Source organism: Botrytis deweyae (assembly GCF_014898535.1).
Source record: "Botrytis deweyae strain B1 chromosome Unknown BDEW_039, whole genome shotgun sequence".
Classification (NCBI taxonomy): domain Eukaryota; kingdom Fungi; phylum Ascomycota; class Leotiomycetes; order Helotiales; family Sclerotiniaceae; genus Botrytis; species Botrytis deweyae.
Genome location: NW_024066246.1, coordinates 92,352 through 118,909, shown reverse-complemented (window position 1 = coordinate 118,909; position 26,558 = coordinate 92,352). Strand labels below are relative to the sequence as shown.

The window sequence follows — 26,558 nt, the reverse complement described above, 5'->3', positions numbered from 1 at the left end:
GGCATAGTGCGGCGGAAGATTGTTTTCTCTGGATATCAGCATTGACTTTGCTTCTTTGCTTACCTCTCTTCAATATGTGGTGGATTTTGATTGAATGTCAAGATTAAAGTTATCGCGTCTTTGCTTTCAAGACTTGATTATCATTCATGCCATATGGATTCAAGTTCCGAAAGATCTTTCTTATCTTTGATCTTTCTTCTATTATGATTATCGTGGGGGTATCTGGGTATTCAGATAACGTGTGGATTAACTTAAGTCGGTAGGTAGTGACTCGTGAGTAAGGGAATTGAAGGGTTCAATGATTCGGAGAGTTTTGGTGGAGTTCTTGTTGTTGGTCGTGGTCGTGGTCGTGGTGGTGGTAGCGGTAGTGGTTGAGGCGGCGGGAAGGGTAGAAGTTTTGGGGAGAATTCCTTTTGGGTTAGTGTCATGGGTAATAAGTATAATACAAGTGATATAGACAAGCAACAAGTTACAACATATCTTGGGTATAATTGATGATATATTATATACCTAGGTTGGTAATCATAATAGAATAATTATAGAAACAAAAATGGGTTTAAGGAATTATCCAATCATCGATTACAACTACTAGATACATACGTACTAGGTACGTATTAGGTGGAATCTTCTTTTGGCTTCATTTTCATTGAAGAAACAATAAAACTATCTACCTACCAGGTATCTATTTATTCATCTATCTATCTATACATCTATCTATCTATTCATTTATTTATTTATTCATTCATCTATATTTACCATCTGCTACTTATTTACTATCTACTACCTACAACCTACAACCTAGCTATCCATCTCCCCATTCCTATCGTTCATCATGTTCAAACTCTTACCTGACGCAAGCCGCTGAAGTGTTTCACCAAAGCCCTCCATCATGACTATCTAAGCTTGCGGAGTGACTACTTTACCGGTCCTGATTCAGTATTGCTTTTGTCAAAACTACCGCTTATAACGTTACATACCTAGGTATTCGTCAAATCTAGAATCCTCCAAGACATTTTGCCTTCATGATATCATCCCTGGTGACAAGCAATTCCATAATACGAACACGAAAGGAAGGAAAGAGAAGGGAGGCAAAAAGAAGTTGATTCGAAGTTTTCCTATTTCAGTGTGTACGCAGGTAGTAGGGATCTTACCTTACGGTTCTTGTCTGACTTGTGCTCGTCTGTACCTATACCTACCTACCTACCTATGTATCGTATCTACTCTCATCCTTTCTGTGACTCCCGAATATATCCGATTTTCCATATCCCTTATCCCGCAACTGAGTGTGCATACATACAACTTACCGTAGACCGTATACCAAATCCTCTCGATTTCATGCCCATCATTCTCTTAGTGATAGGTGTCATTGCATAGGCGGGTGCTACTTGATGGTTCCCGTAAGCTGTCTTGTCATGTACTTAGTCTCCCTCGCCAGCTCCCCTTAATATATTCCATCCTGATATCTTGGAGAATGCATTAATCATGCAACAAGTGATCACACGGGGAAAGAATGGATTATCCGGTCTCGAGCCGGTGTGCTTGGATGATACAAATGAGGCAGAGACGGAGCTGAGAAACGTATGGCTTTTGCCATGTGTGGAGAGCCAAAGAGAATGAATTGACTTTCCCAAAGACAACCCTTTCCAACGGGGATCCTGCAGACATTTCTCAAATTTCTTGGGTCAATTTAACCAATAGATAGCCAATAGATAACCAATAGATATATTAAATCCCCAGTACCTTGTAGATAGTATTAATCCTCTCAAGCCTAGTAAGAACCAAGCACTTTTCGAGGCTGAAGCCCTGAATCGCAGTAAGAAGTATATGGAGTAACATGGTCTAGAATATCTATCTAGATCAGTAATCAACCGATATTTGTTTTTCGCAAGAATAGTAGATGTCAAATATGGTAATGAGTCCACGGAAAGAGTATAGACACTCTTCACAATCGAGCTGAAGTTATCAAATGGGCAAGGGAACAAGGGAAGGGTAGATATCAATAAAACATTCATGGCTAGTAAGTAAGTAAGATTTTGCCTCTGTATATCCAAACTTCGACTCAACCACCCCTTGGAACATCATCGACCCTGAAAATCGAAAGAAACCAATTATATCTTCAGAAATCACCTCACCGAGGGATTCGACACAGGGAGTTCTGTAAGTTTACATACTAAAAATACTAAGAAACACTAAAATGATGTCTTGTAGTAGCCGCCGCTTTTAGCGTTGGGGAGTTTTTCCCTATACCAGAAACAAGAAACAAGAAATTCCTAAGCTTTTACTCGTTACAACTTACAACTAACACGAGAAACATCATCGTCCAAAACACAATTCTATCACGACCGACTACCCATCTATCGACTGGGTGGCATTCATCAAACTTTGAAACAAAAAAAGCAAAACGTCCTACTCATTCCATCCATTTCCATCCTTTTCATCATGCATACGACTTTATTACACTAAACGCCCTACACGGCATGGCATCTTTTATACCCCCCAGAAACCTCTTATAAGAACGAACTTCTGAACACAACGTTGACCTGAGACTCTTGAAAGTGGTAACAGTGGCGGGTCACTCAAACTCTTCCCATTTCATGAATATTTTCTATTCCCCAGTCCCGAAGATACATACATATATATATACATATATACATACATACATACACATATATATATACATATATACACACATACATACATATATACATATACACACACACACACATACATACATACATACACACACACATACATCCTCATTAGACTGCAACCCTTGTGACAGCGGGATAGCGGCAAAGATACCTAGCACACACGCACACAGTCCTTTCTGGGAAAAAAAAAAGTCTGCATATTCGTACCCTGTCGATCAATTGAATCCTGGGAACAGGGCACTACCACCCCCTAGGGTCCATCATCATCAAATACGGAGAAAGGTCCTCAATTCGCTTGTTCACCCGGAACCATCCAATTATATTCGTCAATTCAAAAGTGGCCGTGAAAGTGGTCGGTTTGGAGTACGCAACAGTCAGTGGTACTGCATTTCGGGAACGGAATTAGGGATTTCCATCAAATGGCTTCGCGGGGTTGATAGCACTCAGACATTACACATGACAGACGCATAACCTCCCAACTCTTCTCGAACCAATCCAGCCTATTTTTGTTCTTTTGAATCGACGATCTCCTTCAAAGGACTAGCTATTCTACCGCCTCAGTTCAAAGCAACTACCATGTCCAATCACCATACAAAAATAGTACCACATACATCTAGCTCCATTTCTATATAACCTCCCTAGTTCCCCCCTTTTCTATATTTTTATTTTCCATTCATCACATCACGCTTTACACATATCACTTGTTGAAAGGCCAACTTCGAGTCTTTCGATTCACATCGTCTGCCCATAGAACTGAGCATCTTATTAGAGATACAAACGCCAGATTCTTCAAAATGGAGACTACTTTTATGACTATTCACAGTGAGTAAATTCTTTCTCTAAATTTAACAATGATGTTGGAGATGGTCCTTAGTGGTATGACTTATGGAAGAGTCAATGTTTGTGGGGAAAAGAGGGGTCATTTTAATTTGGATAATGATGAGGGGGGAGATGATCAGGAAATCATAAGAAAAAGTTTTCTTGTTGGCAGTGCTTTGTTTTTTGGTATCATTTGGGAGCAAGATCCAGAATCTAGGGTGGGTAAGGCAGGACTGGGGAACCATCTCTTCATTCTAAAATAACCGGAAAAGTTTGTGAATGATTAAAGATGTCATTATGCGGGGCAAGCCCCCAAACCCCCTTTGCTCGCTACGCTCGAAGATTTCATTTTCACTACTAGTCTGCCCCTACGGCAGTAGCCCCCGGAGGGCCAGCGGAGCGTCATCCATTTTCCTAATGATTCAAGAATGCCTCATGAATTAGGCTAACGTTTACTTTTGATCAGACCTTACCCCTCAAGCCAACATTCTGTTCGCTTCAGAGTCGATCTCTGACATTCTTGGGTATGAACCTGAGGATGTTGTAGGCAAACCTTGGTTCGAATATTTCGATAAGGACAACGACAATACGCCATTTGCTCGTCAAGCTACAAGTCAAGGTGTTCACTTGGAAAAAGCTGCTGTTATTTATCATGCCAAAATCGCACATAAGAATAGCGAACCGGATGGAAAACCTATGTGGGTCACTTGTGAATGTGTTTTTTCGGTTGTTCATGATGTCTTGGTTGCTTGTACAAGTTACTATAACGAAGATCCGCATGAGAATTACATGGATAGAATTCGTGGGGCTATCAGTATGACCTTTTCTCCCTATTAACTCACATTTATTAACATTGATTTAGAGAAGGAAACTTCTAAGAGTTTGGTTAAACGTTTCACTGCTCCTCCAAAGGATCACAGATACCACATGTTGGAAAACCTTTCCTTCAAATTTCGAGACCCGGTTACGGAAACTTCTACACGCGAACCAAGAGCTGCTTTGATCCTCAATCGTTTCACTCGAAGCTTGACAGTTATGTATTCCACTGAAGCAATTGAAAAAGTTATTGGCATCAGTAAGGAATATATTGTTGGTAAAAGCTTTTACGAGTGCATTCAACAACAATGCTTGGCCGAATCCATTGCCGCTATCGAAAGTGCCAAAGGAAATGATTCTATAGCTCACCTCATCTTTTGGTGTCGGGATCCGCGTCATCCTCATGAAATCGAAGAACTCAATCAAGCTCTTGATGATGCTAGTGATATTAGTGGAAGTGAAGATGAAGATGAAGGTGATGCAGTTGGTAGAAATTCCAACTCAGCATCTTCTCCAATGGCCACACGCACTACTTCTCAACCTGGCAGAGAAGGAGTCGTTCGACGAAACAATCGTCAAAGATCTGCTGCTAATCCCAGTACTGGTCAGGTTTTACCCGTCTTTCAACCGATTCAATTGGAAGCTGTCATTTCTTGTACTTCGGATGGTTTGGTGGTTATTCTTCGCAAAGCTCCTGCTACTTCTCGTATCGATCATCAAGCTATTGCTCCATGGGGTGTTAATCCGATTGCGCCACATGTTGTTCGACCGGATCCAAATGATCGTTTTGTTCATGGTCCCGACGCTACGGCTCTTCAACCTGGTGCATCTAAAGAAGAATCCATCAAGAGCATTCGAGAAGTGGCTGTATTTGCTTGGGCACTTTGTGGTATCAATGGAAACATTGGAGCTTACGCACGCGGCGTCCCTGGTCCCAAATCCCAGCCTCCAGCATTACCAGTTTGGAATCCTTACGGACCCACTGAAATGGAGCCGCCTGTTAATCAAGCAGAGGTAGACTGGGCTCGAAGACTTGGAAAGAGAAAGGAAACGGGTCATTCACTTGGTCATGTTTTTAGAGAGGAAAGAAATGAGAGAAGAGAAAAGAGAAGAAAGTTGGGGGAAATGAGACCGGATGGTTATGCTCAGCATGATTATCAACCGGTTGGTCCAACTGGTTATGCTCATCAGAATAATGGATATTCTGGTACTTCCGCTCCTGGAAATGGAAATGGAAATGGAAATGGAATGGGAAATAATGGTTATGGAAATGGACATAATGGTAATGGTAATGGTAATGGTACTCATCATTAGTATCTTTACCTACCAGACGAGCTTGCGTAAAGCAGTAAGACTTGTATCAAATGGGTGGATAACGAGAGAGCTGAATAGAAAAGGGATCTGATTATAGGTGGGAGAGGAGGAAGGATAAATTCACAGTTTGCAGGGAGAATTTGGTCAAGTGTTGCGATGATGAGTTGTCTAGGTAGTTGAACGTTCTTTTGGGGATACAGATGGATGTTGCAAGGGGATGGATGTTTATGATTCTTTGACGATTCAATTGGTGTTTATTTACCAATATCACTTAATGGAAAAAGTAGCCATAGCAATACACTCTTTTATATGCTGCGATGAGTCTCTTATCTAGTATTTATGGATGGATATTTTGTGGAATTTGTACGATAGTAAAATCCTGAATATCTATAAAATGATGGGACTGGGCTGCAGGTGGGCTATTCGCAGGAGAAAAAACAGGTAGTACCCAGTCATTTCTAAAAAATCTTTTACGATTTAATTCTTTCCCTCTTATATCATATAAAATGATATTTCGAAATATTATTTAATTTTTTTTTAAAAAAAGCTAATATTTCTTTTTATCTTTTTGTACTTTTATAAATCATTTGTGAATTATTTTTTATGTAATTTAATTCAAAGATATTGATAGAAATATAAATTTTCAAATTCCGCCTGTTTTTTCTCCTGCGGATAGCTGGGGAATGGATAGAGAAGCTTGGACCTCGTATATGTCAAACGGGAGATCTAACCATAAATAGTTTAGCACCATGTCTAGAATACGCAGCTCACGTTTAGCTTAAGGAAACCGTGGAATTTTGGATAGCTTCATGAACCTAGATACCTTATCGTCAGTAACGAAACATCCGCGAATAATCTACACTCGTTCATCCACATTTAGAAATTCAGATTGTTTTGCGCTACGAACTGCGAGTTGATTCGCACACGGTTACGACTTCTTAAAGTTCACGAAAGGACAGGACGGTTAGTTCGCACAGAACTTGGTTCGAAGTGTTAAGGTTACTCGGTACTTGGAGTCGCAATTGCATGTACCAGTGCCTCTACTATATCATCGCATTGTCAGCGCGAATATATCTTCGACACGACGGAATCACCAAGTAGGAACCATGGCTTCGTCTTCAAATCCTTACCAGCATTATGATCAACCTCGTGTGGAGGATGATTTGATTGATCCTGATGATGGTATGTTCATTTGATTTATGTTTCTCTGCAGATTCTCTTTGTGATTGAACGAAGGGAAGGTGTAAAGGTTTAAAGCCTGCGATCATGTCATATTAAATCTGGAGAGCGAGGGTTAAACACATTGATACTCCTATGATTTCTCCCCTCCTTCATATACTGCCGCATTGATTCCCAGCTTCCCATTCTCACATCCATCTACATATGCTAATCAATCCACCAGCAACCCTCGATGATCTCGACGATCCACTCAATGCTACTACCTCCCGCACTCCCCTCACCGGAAACATCCAACAAACGCAATCCTCCACCCAATCTTCCCAAAACTATCTCACCTCCCGTATCCCAGGCGAAGATCGTCGAGCTCCCACAAACACCCTCGATGAATCGGTTTGGGACACCCTCTCGCGCGATCTCACAGCCATCTGGTCTAAAATGCGGGAAGTGCTATATCCTAAATATCTTTTTGGAGGCTCGATGATTGATTCTCATGGTTTGCGCGGCGCATACTCGCAGTTTCGAGAAAATGGGATTCAAGGAGCGAGAGAAGAATTGAGGGGAATGATTGGAAGAGTAACGGATGTAGAGGGATTGACTCAAGGGAATGCGATGAGTGAGGGATTGAGAGATTGGGATTTATGGGGCCCGTTGGTTTTTTGTTTGGGGTTGTCATTGTTGTTGAGTTTTAGGGCGAGGGGAGATCAAATGAGTAATGTTTTTAGTGGGGTTTTTGCTATGGTTTGGTTGGGGGAGGCGGTGGTGACGGTGCAGATTAAATTGTTGGGTGGGAATATGTGAGTTTTCTTTATTTCTTATCTTCTTGTTAAGTCACTTTCTCTTTTCCTCACGCCTCATACTTGAATACCAGCTAACCCTCTCCTCAAGTTCCTTTGCCCAATCCGTCTGCATCATAGGCTATACCCTCTTCCCTCTCGTAATTGCCGCACTCCTCTCAGCACTAGGTCTTCATCCCATCCCGCGAATCCCCATCTACATTGTCCTGGTGGCGTGGAGTATGGCGGCGGGAATTAGTATCTTGGGAGGAAGTGGAGTGGTGAAGAATCGAGTGGGCTTGGCGGTTTTTCCTCTATTTGTGTTTTATTTGATGTTGGGAGCGCTTTGTTTTATTTCTTAGGGTTTGATGGGTTTGAAGGGATATGGTAGAGGAGAAGAGGGGGGGAGAGAATGCGGTTTGTGAGGGGAAGGAAGGAATGGAAACTTGGGGGTTGAAGAGTGTAGGAGGGTAGAGTGGATTTAAGAAGAAAAGAAAAAGGAAATGGAAATGGGAGGGAATAGGAATGGAAGATGGATTTATGAATATCGAGGAGTTTTTTGATAGGGTGAGGTGAGGATAGGAATATTGATATTTTATTTGCTGGTTTTGAAAATAGAGATTTATGATATTTTTTTTTTGGTGATGGTTTTAGGTTTTATATTTTATGTTCCGTGTTCTATATCAATAATTGTATTTTCTTATTGATTATTGATTATTGATTATTAATTATTAATTATTAATTATTGTTACTAACTAATAGAGAAAATTTCTTTCAATCTTACTACTAGGAGGAGAGCTGGGAGGTTGAAATTACTCACTTGACCACTTGATCTAGGAAATCTTTTCGTGGAGCGCCAGGAGCGCCAGGAGCTTAGTTGGTATGGTTGGTATAGTGTATAGTAGGTATCTGAAGTTCTTTTTGTTGTTTGTTTGATTGATGTTTGTTTGTTTGATGTTTGGGATGTGATGTTTGGGATGTGATGTTTGGGATGTGGGATATGGGTGGAAAGAGAAAGGAGAAAGGAGGATAAGGAATGAATATCTGAAGTAAGTTTATTTCGGAAAGGGATTTTAGTTATTGTTGTTGTTGATGTTGTTGTGTATATGTACAGACTAGATTTTTATTATCGAAAATCTGTGACTTTTAGGTAAGACTTACATATCGTTTTCGTGTGGGGCTTGTTGATTGGGAGCTGGTGGAGATTTGGGGATTTGGGGTACGGATTGGTGGTTGGAGAAGAGTAAGTAGAAGAAGTAGATGATAAACTGATGGATTTGGAAGAAAGTATAGATAGGTGGGTAGGTAGGTAGGTATGAGTTTGAGTTGGAGTAGATATCTTCACTGTCTTTTCCACATATTCATCTTGTTTCGTCTACTCGTTTATGGTGGTGGGCTCTCTCTCCTACTGGGTGATGTTCACCGTCCTGATCAATGCCATCAAGTGCCTGGTCTCTTGGTTTGATAGCTAATGCGCTGGCGTTGCGGTTGTTGTTTCGAAGTGATAAACTGAACATCATGCTGCAGGTTCGTAAAGGTTCGATGGGTTCTAAGTAGGTAGTCTGTTGAAGTGAGAATTCTCGAGAGAGAAAGACATCACAATTCACTTGGAATCCAGTTTTCATCTCTCTTGCTCCTCAAGTCTAAAAGTATCTGACCCAACTCGCTAGTAGCAAAGATAGATATCTTCAATGCTCATAGTATGCTCAGGATGATGATGTCCAGTTGACAGGATCAACTACTTCTTTATTAATTATCCTGACCATTCAAGTCAAATGCATTCCTGCGCTTCAATATATATATACATCGGCTGACATAAACTCACAAAGAAGGAATAAATATCAAACTTTGTGAATGGACTCTGAGTTTATTTCTACTTGACTATGCAGGTACTCACTGTCCATATGGAGCACTCATGACTCACTTACGTTCTCGAGTGTTGTCATTCTTTCCGCCTCTCGAATCTTGTCATTTTTTGATTTCCATCTTCTGGGGAGGAATCGTTCTACGCCCTTTTCTAAACTTATTCTACTAATTTTCGTCGAGGCAAAAAACCTAAAAATTATAAACCCAATCCGAACTGCACATCACGAATATTCGAAGTGAAACTAAGTATACACCTACTCCCTACGAAGACCTAAATATAAAAACCCATTAATTGCTCCAAATCCGAAAAATCAGAATGAGAACTATGATTCATCTGGTAAAATAGTATGCATGAATTGTATGTAGTGATCGCGTGTACCCCGCGAGCAAAGTACTCTTCGAGATGGATCGTAAGCGCCCCGCCCCCTTAATCTCTATCTCGGAATAGGAATATCGATTTTCCACACTTTTGTGTATATAGATAGGGAATAAATATTACTGTTAAGAATTATTGTTGTGGTTGTTAGGTATTCAAACGCTGTAAGATATCTCGCTGTCACAATTCACATATGGAACTCTAAACTTCGTGACTCGATCATAGGCACCACTTTCTGCGGGAAATTCAGGCAAGAAAAACTCACTAGATATTTGGGGAAATACACGATTGTAGATTTGCCCATATGGGCGTTGTTTCTATCTTTTCTGTCGGCTTGTGCGGAAACAGAAATAGGTTGCTCAATTCGAGATTTATATACCCTTCTCTTTAAACGTTATCCTTTCATAACTGCGATTCACATTGTAATCCAGCGATCCGGCCCCACGTGGAAGCTGGTCTCATATCACAGTATACACTGCTCATCGTCTATCTCCAAACCTGGAGTATAAAATAGGAAAGACTCAAGAGAATGCCTCCGTGTGTAACAAGATTCACTATGCAACAGAAATCGAACCATGAGCTTCTCGTGAAGGTACTGGGAAAGACAATCCAAAGACCAAACAAATAGTCAAGCGAACCTTCGATTCCCGTGGAATTCCTTTATCACTTGAAATGTTTACCGCAAGCTGCTTTCGCTGTCATTTACTCCTCCTTCACAACCACCACCTCTGCTTTCTCATTCTCAATACACAAAACCTCATTAACCCCAGAATCTCCTTATAATCTATCCTGACTGCAAACAAAGCATAGGTAATTCCAAACATCCCGATTCCTCTAAGGCACTGACAAAAAAGTCCATAAACTTGCTGCGATAAACGGGGAGCGCTAGTACGACTTTGATACGCGAAGCTCAAGCACAGAAATCTCTTTATATGCTTAAGTTAGATGTGAGGATTTTATGTCAAAAAATATGAATGGGTGGATATCTATCTAAATAGCATGATGTCCATGTGCTTGAAATATCTATTCGCAGCTGGAAAGACTCGCTTGGTCTTCAACTGTGAGTATTAAACGCAGTGTCGTCGGGAGATCAAATACCACATGATATGGATGAGAGCAGCTTCATTGATTGATTCAGGAGTACGTGGAAAGGAAAGGTTGGCGTTGTATACCTACTGGTTCGTCAATTAAGCATCTGAATGCTATCATTTATCATCTATGAACTTACTTAACAAAAACATACAAACCACTTAGAGTGAGCGTCCTAATCATTGTCATTGTCATTTCCAACACCAAAAGCCGTCACCACTCGCATGACTCAATTACCGTCATACAATTTTCATTCCAATTATGACACTCCTGGGCTTGAAGACGAAATCCCGTTCATGATTCAAGGAAAAAACTTGCAAGAACTCTTATGGTAATGGCGCAGAGATGAAGCAGTATATTGCTGGCTTCCCTCTTGAGAAAATCGAAGGTAGGACGTTGCATTGCTGTTGATATTACACAGATGGCGGGATTTTATTTTATACCAATATCGCTGGGATTGAATGTGAGAAAATTGATATCCCGAGGTGTTCAGTGAATGACTCTCACATCTAGATACCTACGTAGGTAATTTACCCGAGGCGAGAGTCCTCCTCAAATACGTATATAAGCTGGGCTTTTTTCATGAATTGTATCCATCCACCATGTACTTGATAATTCTAGGAGGAATTCGAATGGTCTCCTCTCGCTAGCTGCGAGAATTCCTTCTACCCACGCATTGTTAATTCGGGTCCCAGTTTTTGGGAGCAGTATATCTCAACCCATCCGAACTATTCCTAGCTAAAATATGTCGATTTTCATTCACATTCACATTATCATTGCTATTAAACACGCTATAAAACCCTTCTTGTCAATTCGAATCCCCCGTCAAACGAATTTTTCACACTTCAACTACTGGACAGAAATACATCCCTTTCGTCCGGCTAGAAAGCAAACTAGAATCCGGAAATCCCAAAAATCATCCAGCAGAGCGCTTGAATTTGTTTGCACCACACGCAGGTCGCTCATACACTTGTACATTAAATCCAGGCAGTTCTTATATACCCAGAATCTCCACACTAGTGCCCTCCGCCACAATCTCCCAACCATCCCCCTAACACCAAAAACAGCGAAAACGAGTGAATACACACCCCCTCCCCTCAATACCATATCATCACACTCCTTCCTCCCCCTAAGCACCAAATATAAAACCCCATTCACATCTAAACACCATCCTCCAACCCATCCACAAATCAGAAGGCAAGCCATACAGGGTCCGGAAAGTGAAAGAGATGCGGAAAAACATTCCTATTTGGTGGATAATTGAAACATACACTATGCAGAGCAATATGTTCTAGTTCACATAATTGAAAGAGAAAGAGAAAGACAATTGAGTACCTACCCCATGCTCAACACCACGAAACTCTTCGCCATCGATCGGAACCGAGAATTTAAGAATTTAATTATTATTGTCAAATTATAAATAACTTGCAATCAACTAACTCATCGTGCAAATCTCAATCTTTCAATACCTACCTAGGTAAGTTATATAAAATTCCCCGTAAACAAGCAAGCAAAATGAGATCCAGGAAGTGGATGTACAAATATTGTATCGTGATGGACTTCCCATTCATATGTCTCTTTGCAGCTTTGAAGCAAACATGTCTATGGATGGTCTCAATGGTAATCACTTGCTTTTATAGTGGCATTGAGCTTGAGCTTGAAGAATGGACCAGCATACGACTCTGAGTCTTCTGAGTCTTGTCAAAGCCCTCGTATCTGAAGTCCGGCCAGAAATCGATGAACCAGCGCATCACGCACGCCTGGGTGAAAACTTGCAGTTGATGCACGCTCTATAAAAGATCAATTCCGAATCTTGAAACGGATTTTGATTTAGTATTGTCGTCTCAAGTTCAAATGCATCCTAGGATTGCCATAGCTGCAAGTATGATCGATATGCAAAATTCGTGTTGAAAAGTAAGACAAAAGGTTATTGGTAATGTTATCAATTGATACTAGAGGAAAGTCCACTATAGATACCTAGGTACTCAAGTACATTCCATCAAAGTCTGGCCAGAGAAAAAAACAAGCAAAAACGACAATGATATACTTCAATAACAACAATCAAGACTCGGCTTATCTTCCCATTCCATTATATCAAAACTCAAAGTCCTTGAATATTGTTGGCCAAAGATTCCTCCAAGCTGGTAAAACCAGTACGCCCAAAGTCCCTTTTCAAAAGCTCTTCGGCTCTTTGATTAGCAACCTTAGATAAATCGTTGATACTATCATCATGAAAGTCATCCATGATTTTGGCATCGGGTCGAAGTTTGCGGAAAGTTCTCAATAAAATGTTATTGTTAAATGGTTTGGCAAAAGCAAATAACCTCTCATTCTTCACATCCTCATCGATTAATGCAGAGACGTGAAGACGACCTACATCCTGTACATCTATGAAATACTGAGGAGGAAGGTCTTTCATCATGGAGTTATCTCCCAAGTAAAGTTGTCGAATAATGCCACCGGTAGAACCTTGTGATGGATCTAAAACCAAACCCATGACAGTATCTGGGAGGACGGCGTTGGCTACAAAGCCTGGTTTCTTTTCCTTCACGAAGTTCCATACCGCTCGCTCGGTCTCAACTTTACTAGAACCGTAGACAGCCCATGTTCTCGAGGGCTCATATGGTGGTGGGGCATGCGCTGCTTCGACATCTTCATCATTCCATGTATTTTCATCGATATAGAATTCCTTGTTGGGCTTCGGACTTGTTGCGGCTATAGCCGAGGATGTAATAACGAATCGTTTAACGCTTGGTTCTGCGGCTGCAGATTTAAGAAGACCATTTACACCAGCGAGGCATTCTGGAATAACCTGAATAAAGGTTTAGAAGTTAGACACGTATTATCAATGGAATGAATAAAGTCTTACATCATTTGGGTTTGGTGAGAAGGACAAGTTTGATGCTACATGTGCAATTCCAGTTACACCCTTCACAGCTTCATCAAAAGCTCCTTCATTGGCCATGTTTGGTACAACTGCCACCTCCACTCTATCCTTTCCATATTGCTCCTCCCAAAGGTCGAGTAATTTCTTCACCTTGGAAGCATCTCTCGTAGTACCTCTTACTCGATATCCTGCTTTGAGCAGTTGATCAGCGACGTGAGATCCAATGTAGCCGTTGACGCCGGTAACAAGGACCGTGGAATCTTTGGGAATTGCAGGAGACATCTTGAGAAAAAGGAAGATGTGCAAATAATGTTAAGTGAAGTCTGAGAGAGCTCTAAGTATGTTTCTTAAGCAGTGATCGTCAAGGCGGTGATCATCGAAGTCTAAACGTGTACAAAATCAAACACTTATACCTAAATGGAAAAGAGCTGATATCGCAAGCGGGCAAGCTGTAGTCAGCTGTAGTCATAGTGCAGATGGGTTAGCAATCAAATGTCTGTGTAATTATCAAAGCATTCCAGTGTCATCCAGCGCACATCGGACCTCGCAGTTCGGCCTGCTTGCAGACATGACATCTAAGGATGAAACCTCAGCTAAAGTTGAAGGCTTCGGCACTTTTGGTATAAAGTTGGATTATAAGTTGCCGTGCTGACAACGGACCTTGGAGATCGAACTTGTCCATTTCCTAAATTGGAGAAATCCGATTTGTAAGGTAAACTTTATTTGAACTTTAACCTTACATAAGGTTATGGCGGCGAAATGTTGTTCCGCATCCGGATCTCTTCAACTGGGCACCGCAACATAATCTTCATCAATCACTGCAGGTGGGTGGTCAATTTTATTATCGATGCCATCATCACAGCTATCAATTGCAATGCTGATATTGATGTTGATAGATGTTGAGGGAAATTCTGCAATTGAGGAGTTGTACACCGTTCAAACAACCTACAATTCTACCTCTCGATTCCATCATAGAATGCATTTCAGCTAAGCAAAGATGATGTGGAAGTCGCGATGGCCCTTCCTGGTTATCAGGCAATATAAAAATGGTAGGTGCAGTTAATCAATGGCAGTAACGACTTCCGGTCTTTCCATATGATTTCTCCTCGTAGGTGTTGCCATGATGTTCTTTGCTGCTTTCTCCTCACTTCCTTCGCCTCCTTCGCCTCCTTCACCTTCTTCACCCCCTCTCAAAAGAAACACAACTCAGCTCAATCTCAACAATGGCATCTACAAGTGCACTCACCCCGTCACATGGCTCCAGAAATTCCGGTGGTCTTCGTCCGCCATTAAAGCATTCGATTCAGATCTCTTTTTCAAGCGTACCAGATGAAGTTATTATTGCTAGGAACAAAGCTCGTGCAGAGAGTGGATCTCCACAAAGTACTGAAGAAGATCGACTCATTCCTGGTTTCGAGGTAAACCACCTAGGATTCAGGGTGACAACAGGTATTGCCCCAGAAGGTGAAAGTGGTCGAAGAGGATTAAGTCCCATCAAATGTATTCAAATTTGCTGGAAATCTTCAAGTAGTGCTTCACAAGCCGTCAATTTTCTTTGGCCCATTGTTCCTGTTGCCATCGTCATTACCTATGCTCGTCCAGAATGGCATACAGTCATATTCATTCTCAATTATTTATCCATGATCCCTTCTGCAAATCTTATAGGTTTTGCTGGTCAAGAACTTTCCCGGAAATTGGACAAAGTATTCGGCATTTTGATGGAAACCACCCTTGGATCTGTTGTTGAAATCGTAATGTTCATGGTACTTCTCGCCAGGCAACAATTTCAAGTCATGCAAGCCGCCATCATGGGTTCTATATTGGCTACTCAGTTGTTGTGTTTAGGCATGTGCTTCTTCGTAGGAGGATTGACACACGATGAGCAAGAGTTTGATGAGGAAATTAGTGAAGTTGGAAGTGATTTGCTTCTTCAGGCGTATGTGCTCTTCCAGATCTCTTAAAAAGCATCGTCTAACCTAATGAACTAGTGGACTCGGTCTCATTGTACCCGCGGCTTTCAACATGGCGGTCAAAAGCGCCAACTCTGATTATGATCCCTTCGTGCTCGCTGATTCCGTTCTTCATATTTCACGAATGACGTCTATCCTACTGATAATTTCGTACGCCTTATACGTATACTTCCAAATGCGCTCTCACCAATCTATATACGACGCTATTTTTGAGGCCGATGAACATAAACAAGAGGATTATGAAGAAGATCTTTTAAAGGAAAAGTTGACATTTACGGAATGCATTGTGGCATTGATTGTTGCAATTAGCATGGTTACATTCACTGCTATTAGACTTGTGGAAAGCATTGAATTCATTGTTGATGAAGATGGCATTTCCGACAGCTTCGTCGGTTTGATCTTGGTTCCACTTGTTGAGAAGTTTGCCGAACATCTCACAGCCATTGACGAAGCTCATGACAATTCTATGAACCTGGCTCTTTCCCATGTTTTAGGTGCTACCATTCAAACGGCTCTATTTAACGCTCCCCTTGTTGTCATTATTGGCTGGATCGTTGATATCCCAATGGATTTGAATTTTGATCTTTTTATTATCGTTGTTCTAATTCTGTCCATTTTGGTGGTGGGAAACTTCTTGAAAGATTGCAGATCCAACTACTTAGAGGGCGCTCTCTGCGTACTTGTGTACATCAACATCGCTGTCGCAGCTTTCTATTATCCAAATCCGCCAAAAGTTATTCCACATGTTTGAAGTGAAGAGAAGGAAATAAGATGCCATGAAGGGGCATGTGGTGTACTGTACTATGTTGATCTTGAATTCGTCGCGTGCGGAATCGTCCAGCTGCTGGCGATCGAGGCACAATCACCAATATAATTTGTGGTTCTTGCTCCGTCTATACTTATGTAAATCAGATTTTGGCAGAGCATCTTACGAGACTTGCGAACGGGTATCTGCTAGCTTTTCCTGTGTATATTGATAGATCTGAAAATCAAACGAGTCTTCTAGATAAGCCCGTGAGTGCGGTGCAAAGTATTTGATGTGATTTCGTGATATACTAGAGTATTTGAGGTGAAAAGCGGGAACGGCTTTGATGGCGCACGAATATCAATGCGACGAGAGTCTAATGGTGTGAATGAAGATCCTTGCCAAGTCTGGTGAATTGAGTTAATGGGCTTTTAGAAGGACGCACACTTCACCATGTCGATTTAGATCCTACAGCTTTGACAATTTGATCACTAGAGCTGTATGGGAGCTTTTTTCTTTTGGCTTTCTGGCTTGATCATTCATGTCAAAGCCTAATTAATCCTCAGTATCAGGACTCATGAGCCTACATTACGCCTCGGTTTCACCACCATTGCAGACTTGTAACTTGTGCTCTTGATAACACACCTCTTGGACCACTTAAAAGAAGACGCACAAAGCCCAGCTATCACCCATATACACGCACTATCCAAAAAGAAACGAATAAACTCGGACCAAAGGGCCTATATGAATCGCTAGGTGCATGGCATTAAATTTCAAAATCATCAGGTCGGATTATGTAGGATTGGACGAGTTGTATACAAGACCCATTCGCGTCCGGAATATTTGCTCGAAGTTGAAAGTCTAGAAAGGAAGAAAGACGGACGAGTGCTATACGATGAGGATCGCTTCGATGTTTCATGAGATGCTGCTCATAAGCTGGCAGCTGAAAGGCTGTCATGATAAACCAATCCAGTGCCGTAAATCAACTCTTTATCTAATCAAGGCGATTCCCTTAATTTCTGGATAATCGAAAATTTCCTATGCGTTCAAGCTTGAAGCATGGATCAGGAGCATACCAGATACGATATCCAACATTCGGCATCTCCTGTTCGACATAAAGGTTGAAACTTTTTACCGCCGACTCACTTTGACTACGGATAGACGAAAACGCTAACTCGACAATTTTCCACCCATCTCTCTGGACCCATTCTTTATTCGTGACAAGATCGAACTCAAATCTGCTCCGAAAGAATACTTCGACAGTTTTTGCCGACAATTCGGTGGCTGGGCCTTTAATTCTGACTACTCTTGACATTCTTTCATATCGACCTTCCGCCGGCATCACTTTAATCCTATTCCACATGACCGTAAGTCTCTCCCCGCGAATATAAAGGCCACGGCCGAACTTTGCGTCATGGAAGAAGTCTTGTGCTGCGTCTCGTGTGAGGAAGACAAGATCGGCAGCGGCATGAGTGAAAAGTCCTTTGACGGGAGGGGTGTAGTTGAATGAGAAAACCTTGCCATGGGTAATCACAGCGAAGATCTCGGAATGACTGGCCTCTGGAGGAATTTTATGTATTCTCACCGAACAATTCTCGTGGTCGAGACACATGGCATTGCGGAGATTGAAGTTGGTGAGCTCGCCTTTGTAATTTGGATTGGAAGGAAGACCAACTTCTGCAGCTTTACGAATCATTTCGGGATTGGTCGGACGGCTCTCACCCTTGAGGATTGCTGACGGAACGAACTCGGATTTCTTTTTATTCACGTCTTCGTTGACTGGGTACTTATCTAGCACCACGACGTCTTGGGGTGTCTTGGCCAATGATTCGTATCTATGAAGACTGTTTGAGGTTTCAATAAGTGGCATGGGCATATTTTTATCCCAGATGGGTGTTTGGAAATGGTTTCCGTCAAGCACTGGCGTCGTAATGTCAGTCGATGCAGTCGATGCAAACGAGGACGATAAACTTGGACCCGAAGAAGTTGAGACGGATCGAGTGTAAGATTTATCAGATGAGGACTTGTTAAATCCGATCTGCCTTTCGGTGTTCATTCCGAGGCATCGGATCATGGTACCTTGATAGTTTTCATTAAAAACTCTTCCAGATGTTGCGGTGGATGTATCTTTGGCATTGGATGCTACACTCAATTTTGATGAAAAACTGCCAAGCTTTTGTGCATAGTCAAATACTTGCGTACTGCCGTTTGATGGAACGCATGAAGTATGTTTTTCGTAGGGGATGACCGCCTCAGTTATAGACTCAACCCATGAATCGAAGGGAAACTCGCTATCATCTGTCTCTAGTCAGCAATAGATAGTGTGAGCTTGGTCTTATTACAAACGGCTAATATCCTGATTATGATCAGAACTCGTAGTGGTTCTCACTTTGGAGCTGGTTTTCATCGAACTTGGCAGCTTGCGGGAACCCCTAATTCTCCCATCATATTGACATTCGTGTTGGTGGTCACGAAATTGCTGCTTCGCACGATCGAGGGAGAGTTCCCACGTACTTGGTTGATGGACCATTTTCGTTTGTGTTTAAGAACACGAGTTGGGAAAGGGATCAAGACTGATGTAGAAAGATCAAATCTAGCGGTCTGTTGTGATGATAATTTTGAAGAATATTGTGCAAGAGATGATGAGCTGATATTAATCAAGCTCAGAGTTTTGGAGAGCGCAAGAAGTTTTGAAGTTAAGTCCTGTGTTCGAACTAGGATGTAACCAATTATCCAAGTTAATATGCAGGTAACCATCGGGAAAAATCTTGATTGGGTGGAAAGATCTCGAATCAGGCTGCAACTCTACATCGATACAAAGGAGGAGAAACAAACGACTATGCATTCGAATGAGCTTTGTTTTTTTGATCGGCACTTTTTCGTGGATTTTTTGGAAACCTGAAATGCAATAATAAGGTGGAATGTACCAGGATGATACCCGGGTGGTGGTGGATAGTAACAGATAGTTTGGAGGAAAAAGAAATCTGCGGATAAGCACTTATTTGGTTATGTCTGCTTCAAGGTTGCATTGCATTGCTGGGGAAGCTGCACTCTTCGTTTATTCTGATTGGACTTTGTATTGTGGGTTAAGGGACTTTACGAATGGGATCTGGTGTTTTCTGGATATCACTTGGCAGTTCAAGGATTGGGTTGGAGCCTCTTGAAAGGCAGATACTCCCAGTTCGTGAGCACATAGGGACATATTCTCCTTCTTTCAAAGCTTGCCCGAACGGCTTGACGAAAAGCATCTGGACTTCGAGTTTCATTGTATGCATTTCCAGACGATATTGTACGGATACTGGGTGAGCTCCTACTGGATTATGCCTGAATCATTTAAGGCAAGGAACAACTGGGGATCTCCCCTCGGAATCATTCAAGGCGACAGTTAGAAGCATACGAGTTATTTCACTAGCAGGAGTCATCCGTCATGGTCAAGTCAGCCTAGGAGTTCCTCCTGTACAAACGTTTCTTCGAGCGCAGGACAATGAGTCGCATTCATCTTATCACATCACATCACATCAGAACAAATTATGCGTTTGTGGTTTTCATGATAGTAATCAATGATGAACTTTTTACCCGGAAGCTGCTCGGGATATCCTTAGGATGCAATAAATCAAACGCTATAACCACCAACACAGAGCCTCTTGTGATCAAGCTCTTCCTTCACTAGACTCGAAGAGTCTGGAATAGGAATGAAGAAGTCGAGGTACCGTCACTCGCTGTAAGTGTCGTAATAAGTGGGGAATGTTTTGTCGGGGTTATGTATATTTCTTTGTGCAGAGCAGCTATGTGGCGAAAATATGATACAGACGTCCTAGTCTGGTAGATTTTGCTCTGACAAAGCCTGTCAGATGGAAGTCGCTCGAATCTGTTTGGCTGCAGATGAGGTATGGCGTGGGGCTCCTTTCGCTGGTGGTGCCATAAATGTGTAGTGAGGGGAACAAGATGGTCAATGATATGGCTTTTAACCTTGATGGGCCAATCCCCTTAAAACGGGAGGAAATTGTGACCGAAAATGTGTGCGTAGGGGATTTTTGCTTCTATAAGACTCTTACTCCAGAGTCAATCTCGTCTCGCTAGTTGCCTCACTCAGTACGTCTCCAATACTTTGCATCTGGGCCGGTGCCCTTCTCATACTTTGGTCCAGCTCGTTGTGCGGAGTTTGTATTTCCATTTCGATTTGGTCCGGAAAATGTCCCAGAACGCCAACTGGATGTACGAATACTATCCAGTGTGCGAGGTTGTGGTGGTGGTGGTGGCGGTGGTGTGACTTGACGTGTACGTGGTCGAGGCATGAACATGTCTCTGCCTTGAGCCGCACTTGGATCACATGGATCAGCGGCAAATCGGATGTCGAACTGCTCTCCTAATCCTTGTGCCGCGACTTTCTGCTTGAAGCAGCGGAATGCCATTCTCGACTGAGCTTTGATGCCGCAAAAAGCTAACTCTACGACCTTTTGATCAGTCTTGTGATCCCATTCCTTTCGGGAGATGATGAACAATTTCATATCTTTGCCGAAAAAATCTAAAAGATCTTGAGCGGAGAACCCGAAAGATCGTGGACCGCGAAGTTGTACCACGCGAGATTGATGGCTTTCATCTTCTGGAACAGGACACTTTCTATTTCTGTTCCATTCTACTGTGATTCGCTGCCCGAGAATTTGGATCCCATCACCTGTCCCACCATCCGCGAGATATCTTTCTGCAGCTTCGCGTGCGCAAAAGCAAAGTCGTGCAGCTGCATGGGTCCACTCTTCATTCGGTGCGTTCCACGCAACAGAATACACTTTCCCGTGGTGAATCGTGGAGAAGAGATCCGCCATCTCAGCTTTGGGGTGGATATTCGTGATGTGTAGTGCGCAGTTTTCCTGAGCTGGAGTCAACAAGTCGTTCAGAACTTCGGCGGTGATTTCACCCTCGTATTTGGGGTTGGGTTGTACTCCGGCTGCGTTGAGTAGAGCTTGGATCTCTGGTGTGATCATGGCTCGTTCGCCTTTCTTCAATCGAGCGGGAACGAAGGGGATAAGGGGTTGTTCGCTGGGGAGAAGACCTCGTGATGGTGGAGGTGGAGCTTCGATCTCTGTGTCGGTTGTCATGGTGCTGTATTCCTCCTCGGAAGTTTCTGTATCGCAGTAATAGTGAGTGTCTTCTCTTTATGTCAGTAATTACTGTGGATGATGCAAAAAGAATATGGAAGACGTACCAAAAGATATATCGCTAGTATCACCCGAAGTCTTGCTTGGCTCTAACGCATTTCTTGCACCCTCCATGGTCGCATTCATGATTTCCTCTGCAAGACCAGTTGATGAAGTTGGTTGTATTGAGCGAGGGGGTTTAGATGGATCGGTTGTTGTACTGTTCTTGCTAGGACCGCCTGAAAAGATGTTTCCTCGACCAAACGATGGCGGGAAGTCCGACATGTTGAATATTCGAAGATTGCAGCGGGATGTATGATTCGAAAGCTCAGTTGTTTCTTGCAGATCGAGGAAGATTAAAAAATGTAGATTTCGAAAATATCTTTAGATCGAGCTAGCAGACGTATGAATCTTCGAACTCGGTCTTGCGCTTACAATCACGTGGAATTAACGAGATTGAAGACAATTCTGAAAACCAAACTGGTGCTTAATGTTCGCTATACAGCGACGGGTGGATTGAAAACAGTTTTTTTATTCCCCAAAATGGTTTGTCCAGATGCAAATGCAAGAGTCTCGAGCTCTTGGGAAAGGGAAAGAACAAGGAGATTTGTTGTGGTAATTTATGGATCGGAGATTGAACCAGGGAAATGTGTGATGTGGAAGATATCTTGAGGTTGGAAAGATGGATGTTCGGGGTTTGTGAAGTGGGGGGGAGGAGATTGGGAATTTGGGAGGTTTTATGAGGGGTTGAGAAGTTCGAGATGAGTGAATAGTCGGGGATGGGTGAATGTGTGATGGGTTTTTGAAGTGAAGTTGTTTTTGGAAGTACAGGGAAGGCTTGTTTTAAGCTGTTTTAAGCGAGGGGATTGGAGGGGATTGGTTGGTTCGAGGGGGTTCGTACGGTAGCTAGGCAGCTAGGTAGCTATGTAGGTGGTTTTGGTTCGTTTAGTACAGTACTAGGACTAGGATTTACTTTGGTATTGAATCTGATAGTGAGTTCCTGGTCTAACTAGAATTGACTGGGAGTGGAAGATAGTGGAATGAAAGGGTGGTTGTGAGAAGTTTTTATGGTACGGTACCTATATATCATGGAATGGAAAGAATTCAAAGGATAGCCAGAGGTACTTGATGTTCTTACAGGATGATTCGGGAATCTTGGTGAATCTTGGGGAGTGCTTAGCAGTGAGTATGTATTGATGAGTGAAAACTATTTTGTGAAATTGTGTCTGAAAAGTTGGTGGTTTTTTCACTGTATGTCATTTTTGGGTTCTTTGATGGTTAGAGAGTATGTGTGTATTCTTCGATGGATGGATGGATGGTTTGAATTTATGGGTAGATGGATAGAGTTTAATCAAGTTTTGGAAAGGGAGAAAGAAAGATATGGAAGAGCAAGGGATATAAAGAGTAGAGATTTCAAAATACTTCGTTTGTCTTTTGAATACAACTCAGATCAAGATGTTAGATGAGTAGGTAGTGTTAGATAGTTTTAGACAGTGTTGATACTGGACTAGAATGACTTTTGGGAAGAGACTGCTTCATGTTGGTGCTTTGGTGTGGGTTGTGGTGTGTGTAAATGTAAGCTGTGGTGTAGGTTGAGGAAAGTTGGAGGAGTGGGTAGGGTATTTGTTGGTTTGATGGCTTGATGCTTAGGTGCTGATTATCTGTGGAGAATTAGATGGGTGGATGGTTGTTGGGAGTTAGGTATGTTTCTTCATGTTTAGAAGGATAGAGAGGAGGGAGGGGGAAGGGGTGTCTGGAGATATTTAGTCATCATAGATATGGAGCTGAAAGCTATAGAGAGTAGAGATGTGAGATTTCATTAGAATACTTGTATTGTATCTATCTATTCCATAATTCAGGAGCTGGTACTTGGAAGTTTGGAGATCGCGCTCTTTAGGGGGAGTAAAGGATTGATGGAATTTGTCTAATACTATTTCTTAATTGAAGAAAGAAAGTGAGTGAGATTGAGATTGAGACTTAGACGTAGTGTGGCATAGTCTTTAAATGTCTTATTTAGATAGCTATAGTCATGGATATATAAAAAGGGTTGAAATCTCAGGAGAAGATGAGTCTAAAATCGTACACATTTTTGTCATGATGTTGTTTGAAGTGTAGAGTTTGCTTATGGGATTTGTTTGCTTGCTTTCTCTTGTTTTGTTTTGTTGTAATCTGTTTAGGGGAGCATTCCATTTGTTTGTATGGATTGGATATTGTAGCAGTACATTGTATGTGGATTTCAGTGAAGTCCGAAAAGATCTTGTATATATTGGTTCATCTCATATCAAATCAATTTAACAGTTTTCATAGTCCAAGATTCCAACCATTCCGGTTCATGATGAACCACATAATTTCCTACTCTTTCATAAACTTCTATTGTATCGTCATCTCCATCCTTATCCTTATCCCCATCAACTTTCTTCAAAATCAAACACTCAGCATATGGTCTCTCATCCCCATCATCTCTATTTGTTGACGCAACAAGCAAAACAATATATGCTTCCTGCATCCATTTCTCCTCCTCAATATCAATGACTCGTTTACCATGCGTATGAGTCTCCCAACCCGTCATTATCTGCACTCCTACATCCTCGTCCATTTTCCAAAAAGCCTGTTGCCACCCGTAATTCTGAGACCACTCCGAAGCTTCAAAATGCGAAATTCCGGCCGGATCATCAAAACAATATGTACCCGAGTAACCATCATAATCATCTTTTCCCAGATGTCTCGTTTGCCATGCTCGTAGAACAGGAAGGGTCAAACCCTCAATGATTAGATACGCGGATTCTATCTCGCCGTAAGGATTGTTCTCGACTTTCGGGATTACATGATAGTCTATAACTTTCAACTCGGCAATTCGATCTTGAGGTGCGATGATGGTGCCCCGATGAAATTTGACGCGATCGTTCGTTACGGCCCATGACCATGAGGGCGCACGATAGGGCTTGATGTGAGAACATCCCAGTTTCATTTCAGGAACCCAACAAAGCTCATCGAGTAAATCGCAACTCCACAAGCCGGCAAGATAATCTCCTCCAATGGCTGGCTGAAGAAGTCGTGATAAACCTGAGATTGCAGGGAGTTTGTCGGTATCGTATGTCAATTTTCTTTGACAGTATTGCCAAACGATATCACGGAAACTGTGAAGAAGTATGAGTCGTTCCATGTCTGTAATCATATTGTTGTCCTGTGTGGTGGAATGAAGAACTGGTAACAAACGATTTATGTGCTCTTCTTGCGGAAATCTGTATCCAGGGGGCATTCCTTTAAGATCGTGAAATCCCTGTGTACATCCCCAGTATATTTGTTTTTTTCCGTAGTAGATGTGACGAGGAGATAATACGGATTCTTGAAATGTCCAGCCTCTACTACTTAGCGGAGAAGATTCTGCCAGACGATGTAAGTCTTCGTCATAAACATCACTATCTGCAGGTTCCACCCTGACGGTTACCTCCATTCCATTATTATCAGTAAAAGTCAAATTGGTGGATGGCTTTTCGACTGGCTCATATGCAGGACTTGGAATGATACCTCCAGTGCTGGCCTCTGATGACATTGCATATATTGTGACCAATGCATCTCGATACACTGTTCCCATCTTCTGAGATTCTTGTTCCCAGTCATGTTTAGAGTCTTGGATGATACATAGAGAGTCAATCCAGAGATATTGAACTCCTAGCTCTCTAGTGATAGTTATGGCATCTCGAAAATTCGCGGGCAACAATTGAAAGGGAAGCTCGTTTTGGTATTGTGGTAGTGTTGCTGTCGTTGATGAAGTGGGTATCGGACCACCCCAACAGTGACTCAACGCAATATAGTTGGCCATGATTCCATTTGAATGGATGATTCTTGTCTGGTTAGGCGTAACATCAATCACGCGAGTGGGAAGCTGTGGTAAATTGGTATTGTGACAATCATGACACTCTAGGCATTCTCTGAGCCAAGCCCTCGTAATATCGAAATTCAGTTTAGACCCAAGATCAGGATTGATTTCGGCCCTTCCTATCTGGAAACCTTTCAATTTAATTGGAGAGTCTATGAATGAGGTAATGATAGATTAGCTTCTGCAGACACCTGCTGCCGTTAGCTCAGATACATTCGAGAGTAACGTACCGTGTTTTGTGACAAGCGTCAAACTTTGCGTAGGGACCGCGAAAGAGTGCCCATGATTCTTGATGTCAGATCTGAAATCTCCGATATTACCAACCTGAACGGAGATAGCATCAAACATTTGTACTTCATCAAGGGTAGCATCTGGATACACATGACTACTATTAATCGAGATCTTGATATCAGTCTCCCGACGACGGCTGAAATCTGTCCAGTAAATCTCGTCCGAGTTATCTCCTTGGCTTTCTCCATCCACGCCTGGAATGCGCTTCTTCAAACAGGTCAACATCACTTCACACAAATCACACCCCATCTCTGCGGACTTCACAAGATCTTGAAAACACTTGTGATGTGGATAAAAAGCCATTGGCTTCTTTTCTTTTGGTGAATCATCCGGATTCGCCAGCGACGAAGTCCAAGCAAACGGACCCATCAAATCTTTCGTCGTCGGTTGATTCGGAAAGACATGACCTTTGAAGTCTATCTTTGCGAGGTCGATTAGGTGAGCTAGAGAAAGATCGGCACAGTATGTACATCGCGGTGTCATGTTGAAAGAAAATCCAAGTCTATTGCCAATGAGAAAAGGGGCTTTAGACTTTAATTAGTCGGTAGATGCTAGCGGGAGGTTGGCGAAGAATGAAATATATGCTACATCGACTCAAAAGAAAATACCCCGCGTTATAGTACACAAATCGACATACCCAAAGTAGAAGTAATGCTTACTGACACGTCAGAATAGATCATGGATTTGATCCACAGGATTTGTAATTTGAAGATCCCATGTCGAATCTTGAGTAACTTCGCAGATGAATGATTCTCAAAACATATCGG

At 42.1% G+C, this 26,558-nt stretch overlaps 7 protein-coding genes across 7 annotated transcripts; 3 read left to right on the top strand and 4 right to left on the bottom strand.

Moving 5' to 3' along the window:
- Nucleotides 1-3,445: 3,445 nt before the first annotated feature.
- EAE98_010686 (uncharacterized protein) lies at nt 3,446-5,600 on the top strand (the record flags this gene model as incomplete). The annotated part of the gene is made up of 3 exons (XM_038958307.1): nt 3,446-3,473; nt 3,937-4,284; nt 4,333-5,600. 3 exons carry the CDS (start codon nt 3,446-3,448, stop codon nt 5,598-5,600), a joined length of 1,644 nt encoding a protein of 547 aa, XP_038805313.1.
- Nucleotides 5,601-6,706: 1,106 nt separating this feature from the next.
- On the top strand, nt 6,707-7,914 carry EAE98_010685 (uncharacterized protein; the record flags this gene model as incomplete). Its single annotated transcript, XM_038958306.1, has 3 exons — nt 6,707-6,782; nt 7,003-7,573; nt 7,665-7,914. 3 exons carry the CDS (start codon nt 6,707-6,709, stop codon nt 7,912-7,914), a joined length of 897 nt encoding a protein of 298 aa, XP_038805312.1.
- Nucleotides 7,915-12,984: 5,070 nt separating this feature from the next.
- Nucleotides 12,985-14,052, bottom strand: EAE98_010684 (uncharacterized protein; the record flags this gene model as incomplete). The annotated part of the gene is made up of 2 exons (XM_038958305.1): nt 12,985-13,695; nt 13,753-14,052. 2 exons carry the CDS (start codon nt 14,050-14,052, stop codon nt 12,985-12,987), a joined length of 1,011 nt encoding a protein of 336 aa, XP_038805311.1.
- Nucleotides 14,053-14,993: 941 nt separating this feature from the next.
- EAE98_010683 (uncharacterized protein) lies at nt 14,994-16,491 on the top strand (the record flags this gene model as incomplete). The annotated part of the gene is made up of 2 exons (XM_038958304.1): nt 14,994-15,706; nt 15,759-16,491. 2 exons carry the CDS (start codon nt 14,994-14,996, stop codon nt 16,489-16,491), a joined length of 1,446 nt encoding a protein of 481 aa, XP_038805310.1.
- Nucleotides 16,492-17,497: 1,006 nt separating this feature from the next.
- Nucleotides 17,498-19,015, bottom strand: EAE98_010682 (uncharacterized protein; the record flags this gene model as incomplete). Its single annotated transcript, XM_038958303.1, has 2 exons — nt 17,498-18,783; nt 18,832-19,015. 2 exons carry the CDS (start codon nt 19,013-19,015, stop codon nt 17,498-17,500), a joined length of 1,470 nt encoding a protein of 489 aa, XP_038805309.1.
- A 1,555-nt stretch (nt 19,016-20,570) lies between these two features.
- Nucleotides 20,571-21,905, bottom strand: EAE98_010681 (uncharacterized protein; the record flags this gene model as incomplete). The annotated part of the gene is made up of 2 exons (XM_038958302.1): nt 20,571-21,631; nt 21,689-21,905. The coding sequence occupies 2 exons, from the start codon at nt 21,903-21,905 to the stop codon at nt 20,571-20,573; spliced, it is 1,278 nt and encodes a 425-aa protein (XP_038805308.1).
- Nucleotides 21,906-23,901: 1,996 nt separating this feature from the next.
- EAE98_010680 (uncharacterized protein) lies at nt 23,902-26,274 on the bottom strand (the record flags this gene model as incomplete). The annotated part of the gene is made up of 2 exons (XM_038958301.1): nt 23,902-25,652; nt 25,731-26,274. The coding sequence occupies 2 exons, from the start codon at nt 26,272-26,274 to the stop codon at nt 23,902-23,904; spliced, it is 2,295 nt and encodes a 764-aa protein (XP_038805307.1).
- Nucleotides 26,275-26,558: the final 284 nt, after the last annotated feature.